The 21,528-nt window shown below is 38.1% G+C and overlaps 1 protein-coding gene across 1 annotated transcript in view; it reads right to left on the bottom strand.

Annotated features, from left to right (window-relative positions):
• Positions 1-21,528, bottom strand: part of MACROD2 (mono-ADP ribosylhydrolase 2) — a 2,036,271-nt gene that overhangs the window by 478,068 nt on the left and 1,536,675 nt on the right. The window contains exon 8 of the mRNA XM_049650090.1: positions 19,269-19,342. Within this exon, the coding sequence (XP_049506047.1) occupies positions 19,269-19,342 (74 nt within the window). The remainder of the gene's footprint in view (positions 1-19,268; positions 19,343-21,528) is intronic.

The raw sequence follows: 21,528 nt of genomic DNA, 5'->3' as shown, positions 1-21,528 counted from the left end.
GAGAAGGGCAGAGGGAAAGAGAGATAGAATCCTAAGCAGGCTCTATGTTCAGTGTAGAGCCTGACATGGGCTCAATCCTAACAACTCTGGGATTATGACCTCAGCCCAAAAGTGGGACATTCAGCTGCCTGAGCCAACAGGTGTCCCTAAAGGAAATGATTTTATTGAGATTCCAGTTTTATTGGAATCAGTGTGTGCTATGGTAATATGTGTACTTCTTTACTGACACATTAAAAACAGATCTGGTGATGATTTGAAGTTACAACGAGCAATCTCTACAACTGTAATGTAACTGGAAGCATCTGATTTCTACTGATGACAAAGTCACAGGAACTGCTGATACCACTGTGGTTTATGGCTATAGATATGATGGAAGGGAATGCTAAAGTGCAGACAAGGTTAATGAAAATAATTGTATTTTCTTCCCCAAATTCACAAACTCCTTGGGACCTCTTAAGAATCTGTGACCACCGATCAAGGGCCCAACTTCTGGGGAGGCATTTGGATTCTACTCCCAGGGAATCTGGAATGGAAGCTCTGAGAGGAGCTTACAGGATGCAGCGTACTTATCAATTTAAATTAGGAAGCACCTTAAGTCTTCCCTATTTCCTTCACCCAGCATCCACAGTGTTCTGGGCACCATTTGTCCTGGTGTTCACTACTTTGTCATGTAATCACTGTGTGTATTGTTTCCTCCAACAGATTGCAAGGACAAGAACTATACATCAACCATCTTTGTATAAACAGTGCATAAGACCTGAGACATACCAGATCTTGAGGATTTGTTAAATAAGTTAATCAAGACTGTGATGCTCTTGAAAGAATTACACATGAATCCCACGATCAAATTTTTCTGAAGAACATATTTTCCTTTCTGAAAGGGATTATATGTGAAAATGCACATTTAAAAATGTTATCATCAGATTTTAGGACTGGAAATGGAAATGTTGATGCCATCAGAGAAATTAAAAGAAATAATTTAAAACTAGGTTGATTAAAAAATAGATACCACTTCTCCCTTATGTTTAAATGTTTATTATTTATTTATTTTGAGAGAGAGAACATGAAGGGTAGACATAGAGGGAGAGAGAAAATCTCAAGCAGGCTCTGTGCTAAGCCAATGCAGGCTAGGCTCCATACCACAACTGTGAGACCATTGACCTGAGCCAAAACCAAGAGTGGGACACTTAGACCAAGAGTGGGACTGAGCCACCCAGGCACCCCTCCCTTATGTTTAAAATTATAGGAGCCTCTGCAAGGAAAGAGAAGGCCAGGTAGGCAAAAGTTCAGCATTGTGCTGACCAATTATAGATCAACAGGTTAAAACTCAGGCAAAGGGATGAACTTCTAAGAATATTCATTGTTTCTACTTTGTCCCCAGAATAAGCTTCCCATTGTAGACAACAGCTGAAAGCTGCCTAACCCTGACACACTGCCATCCATCCATAGATAAAGGAAGGGGTATGGTAGAATTTTCCCCAATGTGGGTCACATCTAGGATCTGGTTGTAGCTCTGCACACTAGGGCTAGTTTCTAGCCCCTGTGTTTATTTGGGATTGGTGATGGAGGTCAAAGCTTAAATCTTAATTTGGAATCTACTGAAATTCAGATAAAAACCTATTTAGCATGTTCAAAGTTTGACACCAGAAAGGTTTATATGAGAGAGATTTACTGGCTTCATGCATGCTCAGCTGCGTCATTGTAAGAAACAATGTAAAACATTAATTCAGTCAATGCTGTTTTTATTAAGGCTTTCTCTTTGCCTGGCCCCATGAATTAAACACACACACACACACACACACACACACGCACGTGCACACACACATACATACGCAAATACATATACACACGACACACACAAAACACAAAACCTTCTGGGTGAAAGTACACATTCCCTGTCCTTGAATCAGTGAGAAAGCTAACAGGTAAATCTACAACCACAGTGAAAACAGTGATGCTTATGTGTCTACGTAGAAGAGTGAGGAAAAAATTCATCGAGGATATAATATTTGAGCAGACATGACAGGAGTAAGTAAAGGAATCTGTCATCTCAAGAAGCATGTGGTATAAACAAAGACAGGGCTGATCAATGAGAAATTGGATCCATATCAGGGCCCACCTACTCTCAGGGAGATTTCAAATGTTCCTGAACTTGTTTATTATTTGATAAGATTTAGCTAATTAATCTATGGCAACATCCATGGTTTAGAAGTGGTTGTTCTGAACCAACATGCTGTTCATCTCGAAATGTAATTACATAAAGCCTTAGGAGACTATAAGACATGCAGATCAGGTAATAAAAGTCCCATTTGTTAACTCTCTCATCTAGCTTGTAATGAGTTTGGGCCTGACACTGTTCTGAGGGCAATAAAACAAAAGTTGACCAAACCACAGACTCTTAGATTCATAAGATATCTTGGTTTCAAAGAAAAAAAATAACAACTCTACATAAGTCATGTGAACAACAACATGGAAAACGCTATGGGATCAGGGAAGAAGAAATCCAAACTAGGCTTTAGAGTGAATTGTAAGCATTGAAAAGAGATTGTTGATATAGTAGTCTACTTTCATTACCAAGGGAAAAATACACGATTCTTTTGAAGATCATTGTTATGAACTTGGGAATCCTGAGGTAAAATTCTAACTCTTCCATTTATTTGTTGTGTGGTCTTTAAAACTTTACTTACTTAATATCTTTAAGTCTCACTTTCCTCATTCATAAAATGGGAATGATTACAATGACTAACACATAGGATTATCATATTAATTAAATGAGATCATCTAAGTGAGGTGCTGATGCAAAGGAAGCGCTCAATATCTCCACACGTGGCCTATAGTATAGGCAAAAGAGAAGTTTGCTTTTTATGTGTCATTGAGCAGTATGCCACAATATTTTTGATGATCAAAAGTAGACCTGTTTAATTCAATATATAGTAGAACAGAATTTGTATACATCAATCTCTCTCTGTCTGTTACACACACACACACACACACACACACACCACATCCTCTACTATGCACATTGTCAATATTTTATGTTTCCTTTAGTTCAAGGCTCTACACTGCTGGGTAAACAGATTGCTTTAAAGAGTTTCACAGGTAAAGTATTGGTGAAGGGGGCAACTTAAATCCCACTCCTTCTGCAACCACCACAAGGAATCTCTTTAATTACACCTTTAATAAATCTAATGCATTCCAGAGTATACATTTATCCCCACCCTCTAAGGAAAAGCATTTGCCGACTGTACTTAGAAAATGGGGAATATGAATTTTCTTTTTCCTTTGCCTCTCAATGGAACGTGACTATTTGTGGGGTTCACTCACTGCTGGCAAATGGCCATTTCCTGCCTCTAGACAGAAAGGCTTAAAAGAACTTATAAAAAAAGCAGTCAAAATCCTCCGTAGACATCCAATAACTTATAAAGGAAAAAACGTTTTGATGAGTTAGTGCAAATGAATCAGGAACATATGGATCCTATTTCCCTTGAGTTTAAATTTGTAAAGAGAAAAACTTCTTTAAAAAATGAACTTTCTAGATGTCACTGAACCCAGGGAAAAACATATGAGATGATTACTCAACTTAATACATTCCTAAGTTGCCCTATGCTTAGCTCAAGCACACTCAGGTCATTTGTAGCTCAATTTGGACTGTCAAACACACAGCCCATCATGCTCTAATTGTTTTCAGAGTAAAATTCTGGACAGCAGAAGATATTAAGGTGGTAAGTATTTTCAGCAATACCTTTTAGCATAGTGGTACTAATTCCTTAAAAAAAGTTAATTTATCTTTGTGGGTGACACATACCTGCATATCCAGGAGCCAATCCACAAGCGGATGGTATAAACAGGGTCTCATAAAGGAAAACAGATAATCAGAAAATCATCTCTTGCAACCAGGCTAAATGGTGCCCTCATGCCCAGGGAGAACTAATTTGCTTCATGTAACTGTATATTTTATTCTTAAAAGGTTTTTCAGGAACCAGTATAATTAAACTAGAGTCAAAAGATAAACCTGTTGGCTTTCTTTTACAATCTGACTACAATAATTACTCAAATGATTCAGTTGTATATGCTGATGATTTTTACTAATTTATTAAACACATTTCATACATGGATCCATCTGAGTACATATCTAGACAATGATTACTAAAAACAGGACATTGGAAATATATTAAATGCTTTCTAAAAGAGAGCAAAAGGCCCCCACTATGTGTAAGGTACCACAGAAGACTGAATAAAACACCCATAAATATTTAATGTGAGTTGAGGTTATAGATTATATGTAGACATCATCAAAATATTTACCAACCCATGTTAAAAGGGATTATGGAGGTAAAGAAACAAATACTCATCAGTAGGAAGGCTTTGGTGTCCACTCTGGTACCTTCTAGACAAGGACAGCCCTCTAAGCCTTTGTTGGAAGGATGGTTATACACTGGTTGATAAAGGGATTTATTCTTAGAGTTCTCTCTTGCTAGGTCTTTCTCACATTGAAAAGAATAAATATGATTTGAACCTTAGTATGATCTAGCTGGAAAAAATCCTTGAGGGTAACTGATCTAATCATCCTCAACCACTTGCTGGAGAAATTGTAAAAATATAGGCTGCTGCCTTCTCTGATATTTCAAAGCAGTAAATTCAAGTTATGGCTCTGTTGTCTGACTCAGTAATTTCCCAGGTGATTTTCTCCTTATTTTACAGATGAAGAACAGTCCCAGAATGGTTGTAACATCTCCTACAATCCCCTTAATTCCCAGGTCAAAGTCTCACCCACAAGCTCAGCAATACCTGGGTTATTAGGGGAACTCTCCAGTCTATAGCAGGGCAAGGAAACAGCCCAGACTAAGGGAAGATCTGCTGGTTAGAACAGCCACTGTTTATGTTGCAAAATAAATGCCTTTGAGTTATTCTTATGCCTCTAAAGTCAGCTCATAGAATGAAAACTTTACATGGGCAAAATTATTCTTTAAACTTCTTTTAAAAAGGCCTTATGTTGAAAACTGAGGTGTCTCTCAAGTTCCAACAAAGTCCATTTTTTCCTCCAGATTTAGGAAAGATTGCTGGAGGGTTTTTTAATTTTGTTTTGTTTTTTGTTTTTGTTTTTGTTTTTTGTCACCTCTAAGCAAAAGATGAAGTTTTGGACTAATATTTAGGAGCCCTGTCAGAGAAGCAACTAGGACAAAAAGCTCTATGCACCAGAATCACCCCAATGCAGAAAGAAACTATGAGACATGACAATTTAGACAAAATGGGGAAAAAAGTACTCATATGTCTTCTTTCACACCAAGATTTATTGTGAAACTGAAAATAAATTGCATCATTTCAAGTCCCTCTCCTTATCTGTGTCTTTTCAAAGAGGGCACATAATAGAACCCCTGTGTATAGGCAGCACCTCCCCACCACTGAACATCACTTGCCCTGGTGCCCATCAGGCCGCATGCCAGGTAGTTGTACCCTTGTTGCACAACCAAGTCAAAGGTCAGTAGTTCAGGATTCACCTGGAGCTCTCACTTCCTTGACTGAGGCCTTCAGATTTGGGATAACAGGTGTGAGCACTTCATTCCAACCAGGTTTTAGTAACTTGGGATTCATCACAGGTTCAGGGAATGGTAAATCCTTTAAATCTTTCTGTTGCTGCTTCATATAAAGGAACAGTCTCTTCACTAATTGTTGAGACTTCCTGGCAAGGTATGAAGACACTAAAGCTTATTTCTCTCAACTTCTTGTCAAGTTCCTTTTGATGAGACTTTGAAGGAGTTCATGAATAGAAATGAAGAGAATGCCATCTGATTAAGAGGGGCATGTTACAAGTCCTTCTGTTACTGGGCTCACACTCTGGCTCCTCCAACTCAGCTCTTACCATAAATAAGCTGATGCTATATGTACATACTCTTATGAGGTTTTTCTAGTTTGTTTTCTGTTGAAGAGCCAAGAGATTGGATAAATGATGGCTTTGTCAAACCTACTTATGTTTCTTACCATAGTGGTAGGAGGGGCATTATCAAAGGAGGTCTGTTTTTCATAAAGGTCACCACTATGCCCAAATGCATTAGGAGAGATCATGAAAAGGCCACTGCAGCTCTGACCGTAGCTTCCATCGAAATCAGAGATGTGGTTGAGAATATTGCCACTTACAGGCGAATCATTTAATTCCACTAGAATGAGAAAGTGCCCTTTTTTGTTCTTTCCTGAGTTGAGCTAGATGATAATGAAAGGATACTGCTTTTCCATTCAATCACAGCAGCACTTGAGTCCTACTCAATTGAAGTGGAGGGGAAGAAAAAGGCTATTTTTGTCCTCCCTACCTGGGAAGAATGAAGGCACATGCTTTCAGCTGTAGAACATCCTTCAGTAGGCCCCTCAGTGTCATTTTTTCTCTGTGTCAGATGTGGATCCTGTCACATGCTCAGAGGTTTATTTTCTATTTATAAAAATGTCACATCATTTGGATAATCAGCAGATTTAATTTCATAAGAAGTTTTAAAGGTTGGCTATTTTGAAACCACCATATAATCCAGATCATTTATAGAAAAGCAACATGGGGGCCTCTCCTACATGAAATGGGTCAAGGTTGTTAATATTTACTCTAAGGAGAAACCCATATGGAAGCTGGGGACCATCTTAAAGACATCAAGGCAGCATATGCAAGTGCTGCTTCATCTCTGGTATGTCATTTGAGGGGGCTGAAACAAAGCTTTCTATTGGTCTGTGCTATGATGACCTGGGCAAAGGCATAAGTGGCTGCCTGAGTGGGGTTGCCCCAGAAGATAGTACCAATTATGGTGAATTCTAGAGCTGAAAGAGCCATGGCCTAAAGAGTCAATTGTCCAAGGTTATAAATGAGAGTGGAAGGAGCTGATTACAGTCAAAATTATCTGACTTTTAACCGAATGTTCTCATCTTCACACTAGGCTTCTTCTTTGGGACAATAATAGCCAGTGATGAACTATATCCTGCCTCTTCCCACCCAGCTTCCAGGTGACATAATTCCCATTTTGGATGCATGGAGAGGATCTGAGCTACTGTTACATCGTGGCCTTGCTGATATAATCCTGTAGGCTTGGAAGCTGTCCCATAGTCTCACAGACTTCTAAGCCACAGTTTGCAAAGGGGTCCATTCTCTTTTAAACAACTGCCTTGTACTACTTATTCCTGGCTTCTACTCAGTACTATCTTCCATTAAAACTTACATGTTTCTTACCTTCAGGTCAGACTGAAGAAATAGGAAGACACAGCCATTAGTTAGTAAATAAATAAATAAATAAATAAATACAATTTTGATTTGACCCTGCATGAAAATATGTATTGAATGATGGGATTTTTAAAAGAGCTATTATTCATTTTACAACTGAGAACAGTGACTCTATATTATTTTTTCCAACCAAGTATATTTGAAGGACCTCAAATACTCTCATTAAAAGCAGGGACTCAACATAGCAGGGTTCTCTGAAATAGAATGGCTTAAAACATGTAGTTTTGGCAGGGAAACACCCTTCAAATGATTCTCAACTTTCTTTTCTCTAGTTAAGAATTATTAGCTTGAACTGTTAAAACTAAAAATGGGAGGTCATTCTGTTTTGCTAAAATGTACTATATTTTGCCTTAGGTTTCTTTCCTCACTCCAGCCAGCAGAACAGGCTTTATGACTCTGCCAACTGGCCAACAGTCAGTGACACCTTCAGCAAAATATCCTCCTAGAGCAGAACACACCTTCCCACAAGGGAGCAGGGAACATGGCCACTGGTGGCTCCTGTGCCCCAAAGACCTCAACATCACTGTCAAAGTGGCCCTAGTTTTCCTTTCCCAACTCCAGTTTGACAAAAATGTTCAAGGGAAAGACTTTAATCAGCCTACTTTAGGTTCCATGCCCACATACATACTTTGAGTGGCAAGTTTGGGTGAGATGTCCAATTTAGAGCTAATCACTGCTGACCACAGAAACAAGTTATAAGAACACGAAAGTGCCCAGTTCGTTGACCTTAGGAATATCCTTTTCCTTGAACTTTAACACCACGTCTGTATAATTAAAGATCAAAATACCTATCTTGAAGAAAGTTTTGTGACTATATAATCATATGTGTCACAGAAACATGTAATAGTATGCATCCACAAACACAGACCATGGGACACATCAGGAGCCAGAAAAATTGCTTTTTCTTCTCTCTTTAGGTATTTACTTACTCTACATCTTCTAGAATTCTTTCTAGCGTTCCCAGACCTAGTGGAAATATCTATCTATCTATCTATATATATAGATAGATATTTAAACATATAATATGTATATATATATATATGTATATATATATATATATTTAAACATATAATAGACACTGTGCTGGGTTAAGGATGGCTGGCAGAGGAGACATACGTGGTTTTTTAAATTTTTTTTAAGTTTATTTATTTATTTTGAGTGTGAGAATGAACAGGGAAGGGGCAGAGAGAGAGAGAGAGAGAGAGAGAGACTCCCAAGCAGGCTCTCTGCTATCAGCACAGAGGCCAGTGTGGGGCCCAAACCCACAAACCTTGAGATCATGACCTGAGCCAAAACCAAGAGTCGGATGCTAACCCGACTGAGCCACCCAGGCACCTCGAGATATATGTTGGTTGCATGTCAGTACAGAAGTAGACAAGCCACCCTGAACTATATGGGACTGTAGGTTGGTATCACTAGGGCACCCTGAGACCTTGAATATCCAGACATCCTCTGCTGGGAAAAAAAAAATCATTAGACTTACAGAGCTCTCTACACAAAGTAAGACCAGGGAAAAGGGTACTTGGCCAACATTACCTCAGTGCCTAAAAGTGTTTGATGAAAGCCTTCTGTACCCTAGGTACACTCACTAACTGGAAGTGGGCTCACTAAAACATCAAAATTTATATTGTCCCATATATTTTGCTTATTGATAAAAAATGGGGTTATGAAGGCAATAGCAAGGGCCTTTAATTTCTGGCTGCAAGAACCTGAGCAGGCCTGCTGTGAATAGGTGCTAGAGCAGTGTAGGGGTGGAGAGATAAGTGGATTTGCTCACCTGGAAAGCTCTAATGTGGGGTGATCTATTGACAACAAGCAAGGCAGAAGTCTCCTTGGGGCATGACTTTCATTCCAACAATGGGAATTTAGATTCATAACATAAGGAGATAAAATTTCTGATCACTGATGTAACTGCTTGGCACAAATCTTAACACAGGCAATCTCAGAATGGGAAGGAAAGTAGTGTGTGTGCATGAGTGTATGTGTGTGGGTGTGTGTGTGTTTGTGTGTATGAAAGAGAGAGGGGAAAGGAGTAGAGAAGAAAAAAGGAGGAAACGAAGGTAGGGAGGAAGGCAGGAGTATAAATAGATGGGAAGGAGAGAGAAAACAAACTGCGTCATCAGGGTTCTTGAAGAGCAAAAGGAACGTGCCATATGTGCAAAGTCTGGGAATAATTTTCTTCAGTTATGTCACAGCCAATGAGCATCATGGTTTCCACCTGAAGATCATGCTCAGGCTAGTCAAAGGATACATTTTTATAGCTGCAGATTAGGATGATGATTATTATTGCCATAGCCACATTCTTGCATAGAACCTGAATATTTTAAGATGGATTATTTTTCCAAACACACACATTTTAACCTTATATGATACCCAAACTAAGCCCAGCATAGATACTTAAATGATGTTTTATAGACATAAAAAGACATTCCTCAGGGAAAACATTGAGCACTTCATTTACTGCTTTCAGATCTCTGGATGTTAACCACACCCCCGTGTCATGTAGAACTGAGGGATGTGGTGCACTATATTCTTTGCATTTCTGTGAATAATCGACCACAGAAATTGAAACTTGGTGTGAAGGATGTAATTTTCTCATTAGAAATGTAAGCATCATTTCATGTTTTATTTAAAGCTCCCTTTTAAGAAAGATCCTAAGGTGTTCCATGTCAGTGACATAAGGCAGGCCCCACACTGGGTGTTGTTGGTTTTTTTTTTTTTTTTTTTTTTTTTTTTTGGTGGTCCATAATGTGATTCTGAAATAAAAGTGACAATTTTTAACACTGCATATGTTCAAAGACCTCTGCCAAGAAGGGGAAAAAATAGCCTTGGCACCAGAAGCTAAAGTGTGACGGTTCTTTGTGATCCATAATGAGGAAACAAGGGGCCATGTCCCTGATCTTGTCAAATTAGCACAAGGATAGCATATGAACCTTTCAAGAGGCTGAACATACATTTCTTCAATGGATTCCCAATTCTGTTTTCTGGAGTAGACAAATATGTTTACCTTTTCATTACTCTGTGGCTGTGTGTCTGATTGTTGGGAGGCCGGGGAGGGTGACAGTGTAACTGCTTCTACTCAGTAGGAACCGATATCATTACCTCAAAAGGCACCAAGTATGAGCTGGAAACTCTTTTTTTTTTTTTGCTTTTTATGACAAAGCATTTGCTTATTTATTTTAAAGATTGTTTTATTTGAGTATACTTGACATACAATGTTATGTTAGTTTCAGGTGTACAACTTAGTGATTCAAGTTGTCTTTATGTTATGCTGTACTCGGCACAACTGTGGCTACCATCTGCCACCATAAAATGCTATTAAAATATCATTGACTATATTTCCTATGTTGTGACTTTTATTCTTGTGACTTATTCATTTCATAACTGGAAGCCTGTCTCTCCCATTCTCCGTCAACCATTTTGCCCATCCCCTTCCCCCATTCCCTTTGGCAACCATTAGTTTGTTCTCTGTACTTATAGGTCTGATTCTGCCTTTTGTTTCTTTATTCATTTGTGTTGTTTTTTAGATTCCACTTATGAGTGAAATCATGTGGTATTTTCCTTTCTCAGTCTGACTTATTTCACTTGGGATAATACTATCTAGGTCCACCATGCTGTCACAAATGGCAAGAGTTCATCCTTTTTATGGTTGTGTAATATTCCATATTATATTATATTATATTATATTATATTATATTATATATAATAATAAAATATATGTATATTATATAACATATAAAAATATATAATATATAAACATATAACATAAGTATAAATTATAAATTTATAAGTATAAATTTATAAATTATATAAATATAAATATATATAAATACATAATGATATATATATAGTAACTAAAATCTTCTTTATCCACTTATCTATTGATGGACACATGGGTTTCTTCCATATCTTGGCTGTTGTAAATAATTTTATAATATATTGTAAATATTTCTACAATAAACATAAGGGTACATATATCTTTTCAAATTAGTGTTTTTGTTTTCTTTGGGTAAATACCCAGTAGTGGAATTATTGGATCATATAGTATTTGTATTTTCAATTTTTTTTAGGAATCTCCATATGCTTTTCCACAGTGGCTGCACCAATTTACACTCCTACCAACAGGGCATGAGGGTTCCTTTTCTTCCCCACATCCTCACCAACAGTTTTTTTCTGTGTTTTTGATTTTAGCCATTCTGACAGCTGTGAGGTGGTACCTCATTGTGGTTTTGATTTGCATTTCCTTGTTGATGAGTGATGTTGACCATCTTTTCATGTGTCTTTTGATCATTTGTATGTCTTCTTTGGAAAAATGTCTAGTCAGGTCCTCTGCTCATTTTTAATCAGATTATTTGGTGGGGGTGATGGTGTTGAGTCATAGAAGTTCTTTAAATATTTTGGCTATTAATCCCTTATCAGATATATCATTTGCAAATATCTTCTCCCATTCAGTATACTGCCTTTTTGTTTTGTTGATTGTTTCCTTCACTTTGCAAAAAAACTTTTTATTTTGATGTAGTCTCAATAGTTTATTTTTGCTTCTGATTCCTTTGCCTTATGTGACATATTTAGAAAAATGTTGCTATAGCCAACACCAAAAAAATTACTGCGTATGTTCTCTTCTAGGATTTATATGGTTTCAGGTCTTACTTTAAATCTTTACTCCATTTTGGGTTTATTTTATTATTTTTTTTTTTTTTTTTGGTCTGGTGTTCCATTTTCATTCTTTTACATGTAGCTGTCCAGTTTTCCCAGCGCCATTTGCTTAAAAGACTGTCTTTTCCCCATTGTACAGCCTTTCCTCCTTTGTCATGGATTAATTGACCACGTAAGTGTGGGTTTATTTCTGGGCTTTCTATTCTGTTCCACCGATCTATGTGTCTATTTTTGTGCCTGTACCATACTATTTTGATTACAACAGCTTTGTAGTACATCTTGAAATCTGGAATTGTGATACCTCCAGCTTTGTTTTTCTTTCTCAAACCGCTTAGCACAAGAAGTTTTGTTCTCTGGCTACTACTATCAGTTGACCTTAAGGTCCAGAGCTCACTGGATAAAGTCTGGGACCATAGCGACAAGTTGCAGAGTAGGTCATCTGTGTCAATGCAGCACTGCCACATACACGCAACATCTCATGATGCCCTGCCACATCTGTAGGCACAACACTTAAGATGACAAACAGCAATAGCACAGGTGTCAAGTTTCCCTCAGAAGGCACAGCATTAACAATTTACATGACAAGTAGATGATATTTAACATTTTGTACAACAATCTGTTTGTGCTAAAAGCACAGTTAAAAATATTATGTTAGTCAAAGGCCCAAACTCTGCATGCAATGAGAGAAAATTTCTACCTTCCTCCCGAAGAGAAGAAAACTGATTTTGGTTTTAAAAATGCAGAGCTAGGGTTCTTCCCTGCCAAGGTATCTAAGTCACACCGGTAGCCCACTAAGGGCCTTGCAAGATGAAGCCAAGACTCCTCCATTGAATTGTTCTCACCTTAGAACAAAAGGGTCTGTTTGTGGAGGAGGGGGCTGTACTGTCAGCATGAGGAGGGAGATTAGGAACTTCCCATGGAGTGGCTGAATGGGAAAGACTTCTGGGAAATGCCATCTTCAAAGATCTGCAGAGATGCAGCTGGGGCCTGGTCTCAGGTGAACCACAGCCTCCCCTCTGTATGTCTATAGGTACCATAGTTTTAATTAGAGCCTCCCAGAATGCTATGCTTCTCCCCATCACTCCTGCTTTATCATTGTTGGGAGTAGGAGGTGTTCAGGTTTGTGTCATGCTACAACCGAGGCCTGATTAGTACTTTAGTGTATCCACATTTGAAAGTAACCAGGAAACTCATTCATCTTGCATGTTAGAATCTTCATCTTAGATGCCTCAGCCCTTAAGATGACTTCCTGGAAGACTTAACACAGGTGCTCTGTGTTACAGGATGTCTGCTCCTTTGGGACATTTGAAATCACTGAACGTGACCTCCATAATGGAGAAATAGCTCATACAATATCAGGGCATTTGTAGCTTTTAGAGGGGGAAAGACATCCTATTCTTCTTCTGCTTTCTATGGAAAATATTATAAATATGTGCATTGCCCCAGAGACCAACAGTCAGATGCCATATGAGTCCCTGGGGTGGAACAATAGAATAGGCACTGTAAAAAACATTTCTTAGGCTAACTTCCAGATATAAAAGGGGTGCCTCAGAGCTGTGGAGTGGGAAAATTCCTATTTCACAAGGAATATGATATTTTTAGACTGCATAAAAAATGAGGAATGCATGAAACTGCAGATGATAACGTGGAGCAGGCACCCCAAGTTGAGAGTGTGGGCCACATTTCCGCTGCTCATTTCCCTAATGGCCCCTTATTTTGCTCGCTTGTCTCTGCAATAAAGTTTCTACTTGAGAAAAATGGGTACTTATGGAAAGGTTATCATGCCACATGCTGTCATTTGTTTTATAGTGAATTCTGATATTCTTTTCTTTTGATTTTCTGAACCAGGAGTTCTTAATTCTTAATTTTGCCAAAAAATGCCAGTGAGTAATCTTCATTCCTTGCCCACCCCCCATTTGATTCCTGGATTTCTCTGCCACATGCCTTATCTCTCTTCAGTCATGATTTCCATTTCTTTGTATTTCTGTTTTGTAAGATAATTAAACTCTCTGGTTTTCTGAGAACAAGAATTCAAGGCTTAGCAGTGAATATTCTTTTTTGTTTTACAATTTTTCAATAAGAATTCATTATATTTTTCAGTTCTGGTAAATCACTTTTGTGCCCCAGTTACCTCCTCTGGAGGATTTTCCTTCCTTTTTTCATTAAAGCACTGCTCTATCTCTTCCTCTAGAGTCAATTGTGCTATTTGTTCAGCTGGGCTCCCTCATGTCCCTGAGTCCCCCTAAACATGTGGTGACAATAGCATCCTCACAGTTCAACCTTTGGGCAAATGAAACAAGTCAATGGTGGGTGACAGAACATGTTTTCCCTAGTCTTGTCTACTGGGGCCAAGTGCTCCAGAAAAGCCTCTCTGGATGTGGAAATGTCCAGTCATACAAGCTGGGCATGATTTGCGTAATGAAAGGAATCAAATCAACTGTTGTTGAAAAAAAAAAAAAAAAAAAAGAAGTATCCCTTCCTAATGGTTTAGAAACAGAGGGTAAGTAAATGGTAAAATGCGAAGGCTCACTAATTACATGACAACATCAATTATCAATGATCAAAAATCATGAAGATATGCACCATTGAATCATATACTTATCTGACTGAGAGAAGTATGGCCACTGATAGAAGTCACATTTACACGGATTCCCAACTTTTTTAAAGGAAAATTTTATTTATTTTTTTTAAATTTTTTTTTAATGTTTATTTATTTTTCAGACAGAGAGAGACACAGCATGAACGGGGGAGGGGCAGAGAGAGAGGGAAACACAGAATCTGAAGCAGGCTCCAGGCTCTGAGCCATCAGCCCAGAGCCCGAAGAGGGGCTCGAACCCGCGGACCAGGAGATCGTGACCTGAGCAAAGTCGGACGCTTAACTGACTGAGCCACCCAGGTGCCCCAAGAAAATTTTAAGGGACATAACCAGATGAAAGGTCCAGAAGTTGCAACTTTACCCCCTGACCTCAATCCTAGCTTTGCCTCAAGGAGGGACCCAGTCGTAATGGGGCCATATTAAGCTGGTGAATGGGTAATGAAGATAATGGACAAAAAAAAAAAAAAATCAATGAAACATAGACATGAGAGAGATTGAAAGAGTATGTAAATGAACTCCCTTGCTTCTTGTTGGATTTATAGTCTGTAGTTCTGGTTACTCATGAGACCCTGCTATAGTTCTAGCCCTTGAATTTCAAGACTTTTTTTTTTTCTATCATTCATTTATATAATATATCTTCCTTTACATAATATAGCTTGAATGTTTTTCTACTTCTTGTAGCTAATCTCAAACTAAAACCAAAACCCAAGTTAAAATTATGATAATCTGATCAATTTTACCTTGCCTTTCTGTCTGACTTCTTTCCTGAGCTTCAGGCTCAAGTAACCACCTTTCTATTTGAAATCTTCATTCTGTATCTCAAATCACCTCAAACTTAACTGTCTGCGAAATCATTATTGTTTTCTTTATGTTTTTTATATCAGCATGCTCCCCTACCAAGTTTCTTAGTAAATGCACCAAAATTTACCAGGGGCTTAGGTCAAAAGCCTAGATGCTATTTTTGACTCTTCCGTTTTCCTCATATACCACACATGATTTACTGCTACGATAGACACTACTACTGTTCATTGATATCCGGTTGCCTCTCTTCTGAATATTTGAGAGGACTTCATTTCCTTGTCACCTGGGTGCCTTGTTCTGGACAGTGAAATCTGAGAAAAAGTTATATGCATCATTCCTTTGCAGAAGCATTTAAGAGCTATTACTTGATTATCTTTTCCTGTTATGTGATAGATGATATTTCACATGGTAGAGTGTCTGCCAGCCTGGGTTCTTGACTAAGCGAGAGCCCTCTGCTGACTCAAGACATACAAATAGCATGAGCAAAAATAAACCTTTGCTGTTTTATGGCACTAAGATTTGGAGGTTGTTTGTAACTGCAGCAGGAGCTATCCTATCTTAAGACAATCCCCAAGTCCTGCTAGCTCTATTGTCAAAACATATTCCAAACCTGATGCTGTTACCTCCTTTTCTGCCATCGCTATATTTCAAAGAATCCTCATTTCTTGCCTGGATTTACTGCAGTATCCTCTTCATCAGTCTTCCCTTTTCTATTCTGACATCTTCTCTCAAGTCCTTTCTGGCAGCAGCCAGCCTTTTGTCATTTTAAAGGTGAATCTCATCATGCCACTCCCTGTCCCAAACCCTCAACACTTCCCATTAGACTTAGAATAAAAATCCAAGTTTCTCCATAAACCATAGCACTCTATGATCTGACTCCTACTACTTGTCCAAATTTGTTTTCTGCCACTTTTTTTTTTTTTAATCTCTGATCCAACAGCATTGTTTCTATTGTCTCTTACTATTACTTGCAAACAGTAAATTCATTTTCCCACCAGGGTTGTTCTCTTGCTGTTCCTTCTATGTGGAATGTTCTACCTCAAGATCTCTCTGTGGCTTGGGTTGTTCCTTTCCATCATACAAATCTTTGTTCCAAGATTATGTCCTCAGAGTCCTCTGTAAATTATCTAAAACCACATCCTCCTATAACTCACTCTCTCATTACCCTGTTTTACTTTATAGAGTACCCTTTCAACTGTCTTGTTCCTTTATTTTTTGAAGTTTCTCTTTCCTAGACTATGTATACCATAAGAGGATGATTTTGCTTTATAGTGTTCTGTCCCTCACATCTAGAAAAATCCTGGTGGTTATTTGTCAAATGAGTGAATTAATGAATAAATACCTTAAACAATCAGGATGTTAAAACAATACTGCAATGAAGAAACAACTGACAGAGATGTAATATTCTTTCTTTTTTTTTAAATTTTTTTAAACATTTATTTATTTTTGAGACAGAGAGCATGAACAGGGGAGGGTCAGAGAAAGAGGGAGACACAGAATCTGAAACAGGCTCCAGGCTCTGAGCAGTCAGCACACAGCCCGACGCGGGGCTCGAACTCACGGACCGGGAGATCATGACCTGAGCCGAAGTCGGCCACTTAACCAGCCCACTGAGCCACCCAGGCGCCCCAGTAATATTCTTTCTTAAGTCCTTAACCTGTTTGTTTTTTGACAGAGCAAAAAATAAATCAAAATACTGCTATAAAAAAACTTTGTATAGCTTTTATCTATCTCCTACTACTTACAATTCATTTACTAAGTAAAATCTGACTTGTTCAAATTAACATGCTTACATTAGCTAATGCATATTGGAAAAAGAAGACTTTTGTTTATTTTTTTTTTTTTAATTCTTTTTAACGTTTATTTATTGTTGAGACAGAGAGAGACAGAGCATGAATGGGGGAGGGTCAGAGAGAAGGAGACACAGAATCTGAAACAGGCTCCAGGCTCTGAGCTGTCAGCACAGAGCCTGATGCGGGGCTCGAAATCACAGACCGTGAGATCATGACCTGAGCCGAAGTCGGCCGCTTAACCGACTGAGCCACCCAGGCACCCCGAAAAAGAGGCCTTTTAAAAGAGAATTAGCACATTATATGTTTAAGGTCACAGTGGCGATAACTGAGCTGTGTTCCTTAATCTAAACTACTTAAATTTCTATACAACAGACCCAAGAAATGTGCAAGGAAAAGATCTGAAAGCAAAAGAACAGACTCAAAGACAGAGGAAGCTAACAAGGTTTGTCAGGGCACAGACCATTTAAGTGGGAAACACTAACACATTTCCATGAAAAATAACCTGCATAGTTTAACAGAGAAAACCCATCAGTAGGATTTTTCAATGAACTATAAAAATGACCAACAAGTTTCCTCTTCATAATCATCTCCTTGATGACTTTTGTGTGAGTATACATACTTCTCTTACATGCCACCATGACACATGTGAATTTTCATCAGTAGGGAATATCCTTGGATCACTATTTTACTGGAAATATGGATTTGCACCAATACACTAGCTCAATTTGTATTCATGAAACATTCGACACTTTTGCTAAGCAGATGGTCCAGGTGAGGAGCTTTTACCATAACCAAGAGATATATTAAAAATACCACTTTCAAAGGGACTGAACTTCTCTCCCTGGCCTCAGGATCCCTCCAAGGAGGAATGGCTGTTGGAGTAAGGAGGGCAAAGTCAGACTCTTGGCTTTGTGAGTCTGAAATCCTGAGTATGTCATTTAACCTTTTGATTCTAGATGAGAATCCTATGCTAGATGCTTCATGAGATTGTTGTGAAAATAATACATGTCAAAGAAATGTTTTGTAAACTGGTTATTTTTGGTATTTTTTAAAAAAAATTCTGCTTCTTTGAGGTTATTACAGCCATCCTCTATATCAAATCTGTTATATGTATGCATGCCTTTCAGAGTAAGAGGAAAAGAAAGAACAAGCACCAAAATGGATATGTTTGGCCATGTGGTCTTTACTCCTCCTGGAGAGTAACAATTTCTGAATCTATTTAAAAAATGTTGAAATTACAGCAATTAACAGAAAATTACACTGCTGTTTTTTTTAAATTCACAAAGGCACCAAGAAGCTATCTCTCATATTATTAGCAAAGGCCCACAGTCTGTCTCCATACTCAAACATTTCCAAATAATCCATGTCCTACCCAAGAAGAAAGCTAAATTCATGGTCTATCATAAATGGAACAAAATTCTTTATAGCACTCACATGAATATCTGAGAAAAAATCAGAATAAAAACACACAAAGTTGTGTATTATATGAAACCTATTTACTGTTACAATATGTTAATTGCCAAAATTTTGAAATCTAAGCTTCCACAGTATCTCTACTTATTGTGTTACTTTGTTGAGTAATGCTCCTGTTAATCACTAAACATATCCTAAAGATTTTATTAAATAAGCAGAATAAGATGCATGATGAATAGTCCAAGAGAAGCAGTTTCATAAAAAATCCTAATCATGAGGATTTAGCTATCAATTATCCATTTGTACTCCAATTTCACACTCAGAAGTTACTTTAGGGGAATGATTAATTATAAATAAAGGGACCTCAAGATACCAAAAAATTACCATACACCAGGAATCCCTGTCAACAAAGATAGCTTAACTCCTTAAGGAAAATAGCACAGGACAATCCATCCTGTTCTCTCTTTTACACACAAAACCCATACTATCTAAAGATGTAAAAATGAGATCATGACCAAATGAGACTGATCAATTTGTATATATTCACCACCAAAAACAATCAGCATAATCCCTTCATTCAATTAATTACTGGAAAATATTCAATCACCTATGTAACCTCAACAAAGCATGGTCAGCTAGCTTTGGCTCAATGACTAGGTCTACTTGATATTTATGGAATAAATTTTTCTGCTTTTTTTGAGATTGAGGATCAAATTATACCATTTTCAATGTTTTCTAATTATGTTGTTCCTCCTACCTCGTGATGATTCTTGTCCAGCCATTCCTTAATGGTGCTGAGGGCAACAATGGAAGCAGGCTCATTCGGGAATCCTAAGTGAAGAACAGAATAAAACAAATAAACAAAAAAAGATGAAGGCAATAGAGAATTCAATGATGGTATGACACTGAATTCTTCTCATTTAAGCAGTATGCAATTCAACCAATTACTACTGAGCAAGACAGGTCTCAGTAAGGTACCCATGGATATGAAGCCCATGATCACACATATGACGCATGAAAGGGGCTAGTGCTATGCCAGTCCAGCACTAACAAGAAAAAGGATTTAACTGTCTTTTAAATTCTACAACAGTCAATTAAAAATATATCTACATTTGTTTAAGAGTTTTCAAAGCACTTTCATATAATATTCTCATAAGAGGTGCTCATATAAGGTTTATTACCCTCAATTTATAAACCAAGTAAATATGGCTAGAGAATACATGTACTTGACCCAGGGTCATGGGCCAGCAGGACTCTATCAATGAACTGGCACAAGACAGGACAAGCAACTTGCCAAATAGCCATACCACTGAAAGTTATTACCAGAATTCAAAGAAAGTTATTGTCAGAATTCAAAGGCCTTCTTTTTAGAGCCACTGGAAATTATGTTTGAGGGGCGCCTGGGTGGCTCAGTCGGTTAAGCGTCCAACTTCAACTCAGGTAATGATCTCACAGTTCGTGGGTTCAAGCCCCGAGTCAGGCTCAGTGCTGACAGCTCAGAGCCTGGAGTCTGCTTTGGATTCTGGGTCTCTCTTTCTCTCTCTGCCCCTCCCCCACTTGTGCTCTGTCTCTGTCTCTTAAAAATAAATAAATGCTAAAAAAAATTATGTTTGAGATTAAGACAGCATGAATTGACCTGGTTGTGCACTATGGATTTGATTTTAGAAAGATGGGAAGAAAGACACTTATGTCCTACTGAGCAGTAGCACACATAATTAGAATTTCTAAAACCCATCCAGAATATCTCTTTAGCTTATATAAATCAAACATATTTTTGAACTTGCAGAATCATCATACATTCTGCCAATAAAATATATGTGAAGGAATAACCTTACAAATTCTATATTTATGGGGAAAAAAGAAGAAAAGATGGGAGTGACTATTCCTTTGAAACTACTTTCTTTAAACTTACTATTGGCTTCCTAATCACCAAATCTCATATAGTCAATCACTCATTCAAATCAGTCTTCATCTTTTCCTGTATCAGATGTGCTTGACTAGTTTTCCATGTTTCAATACCTCTTCCCTCCTGGATTTAAAAAAAAAATTTTTTTTTACTGTTTTAAAGTATACAACACAGTGGATTTTTATAGTTCCACAAAGTTGTGCAGCTATCACCACCAACTCCAGAATATTTTCATCATCCCCCCACAAGATTCTGTGCCCACTAATAGTCACTCCTCAATATCCCTCTACCCCAGCCCCTGGCAGCTATAAATCTACTTTTTGTCACTATAGATTTGAAGATTCTCCTCCTGGATTTTTCAGCACTGCCTTCTATGATTCCTCTCACCTATCTGAGCTCCTCTAGCTCCTTTTTCTAGGAGCATCCATTAAATGTATGCCATTCCCAACATCTAAATTCAGCCTTCACCTTAGTCGGTATTCTGTGTTAGCCAGCTGCAGCATCATCCACTAACATGCCTTTTAATCAGGGGGCTCCTGTGACATTGTTCTGTGCAGATGCAGAAAGAGAGAGGTATTGCTGAAATGGGGAGATCTGGGATTTAAAAGACCAGTTTTATTGGAAGGCAAATACATATTCCAGTAGTTTATACTAACGGTATAAATCTCATTAGACTTTCAGAGAAAACGTATGAAAGAAGAGGAGCAAGAGAGAGATGTTTGTCCACATTTCCAAGAACAAATGTTGCTTTTCTGATTAGGTTTCTACCTACACACTTTGTAAGAGAGTGCATTAGGAAAGGGGACAAAATAAAGCAGGGCCAAGCTCCACTTGACCACTGTCATATGAGAGAGAGAACCACTGGCATAGGAAAAATGTGCACAACTTTTTATTTTTTTATTTTTTTTAACATTTATTTATTTTTGAGACAGAGAGAGACAGAGCATGAACAGGGGAGGGGCAGAGAGAGAGGGAGACACAGAATCTGAAATGGGCTCCAGGCTCTGAGCTGTCAGCACAGAGCCAGACGCGGGGCTCGAACTCACAAACCATGAGATCATGACCAGAGCTGAAGTCGGACGCTTAACCGACTGAGCCACCCAGGCACCCC

Source organism: Panthera uncia (assembly GCF_023721935.1).
Source record: "Panthera uncia isolate 11264 chromosome A3 unlocalized genomic scaffold, Puncia_PCG_1.0 HiC_scaffold_11, whole genome shotgun sequence".
Classification (NCBI taxonomy): Eukaryota; Metazoa; Chordata; class Mammalia; order Carnivora; family Felidae; genus Panthera; species Panthera uncia.
The sequence above is the reverse complement of the archived record's forward strand: the minus strand, read 5'-3'. Positions and strand labels throughout refer to the sequence as shown.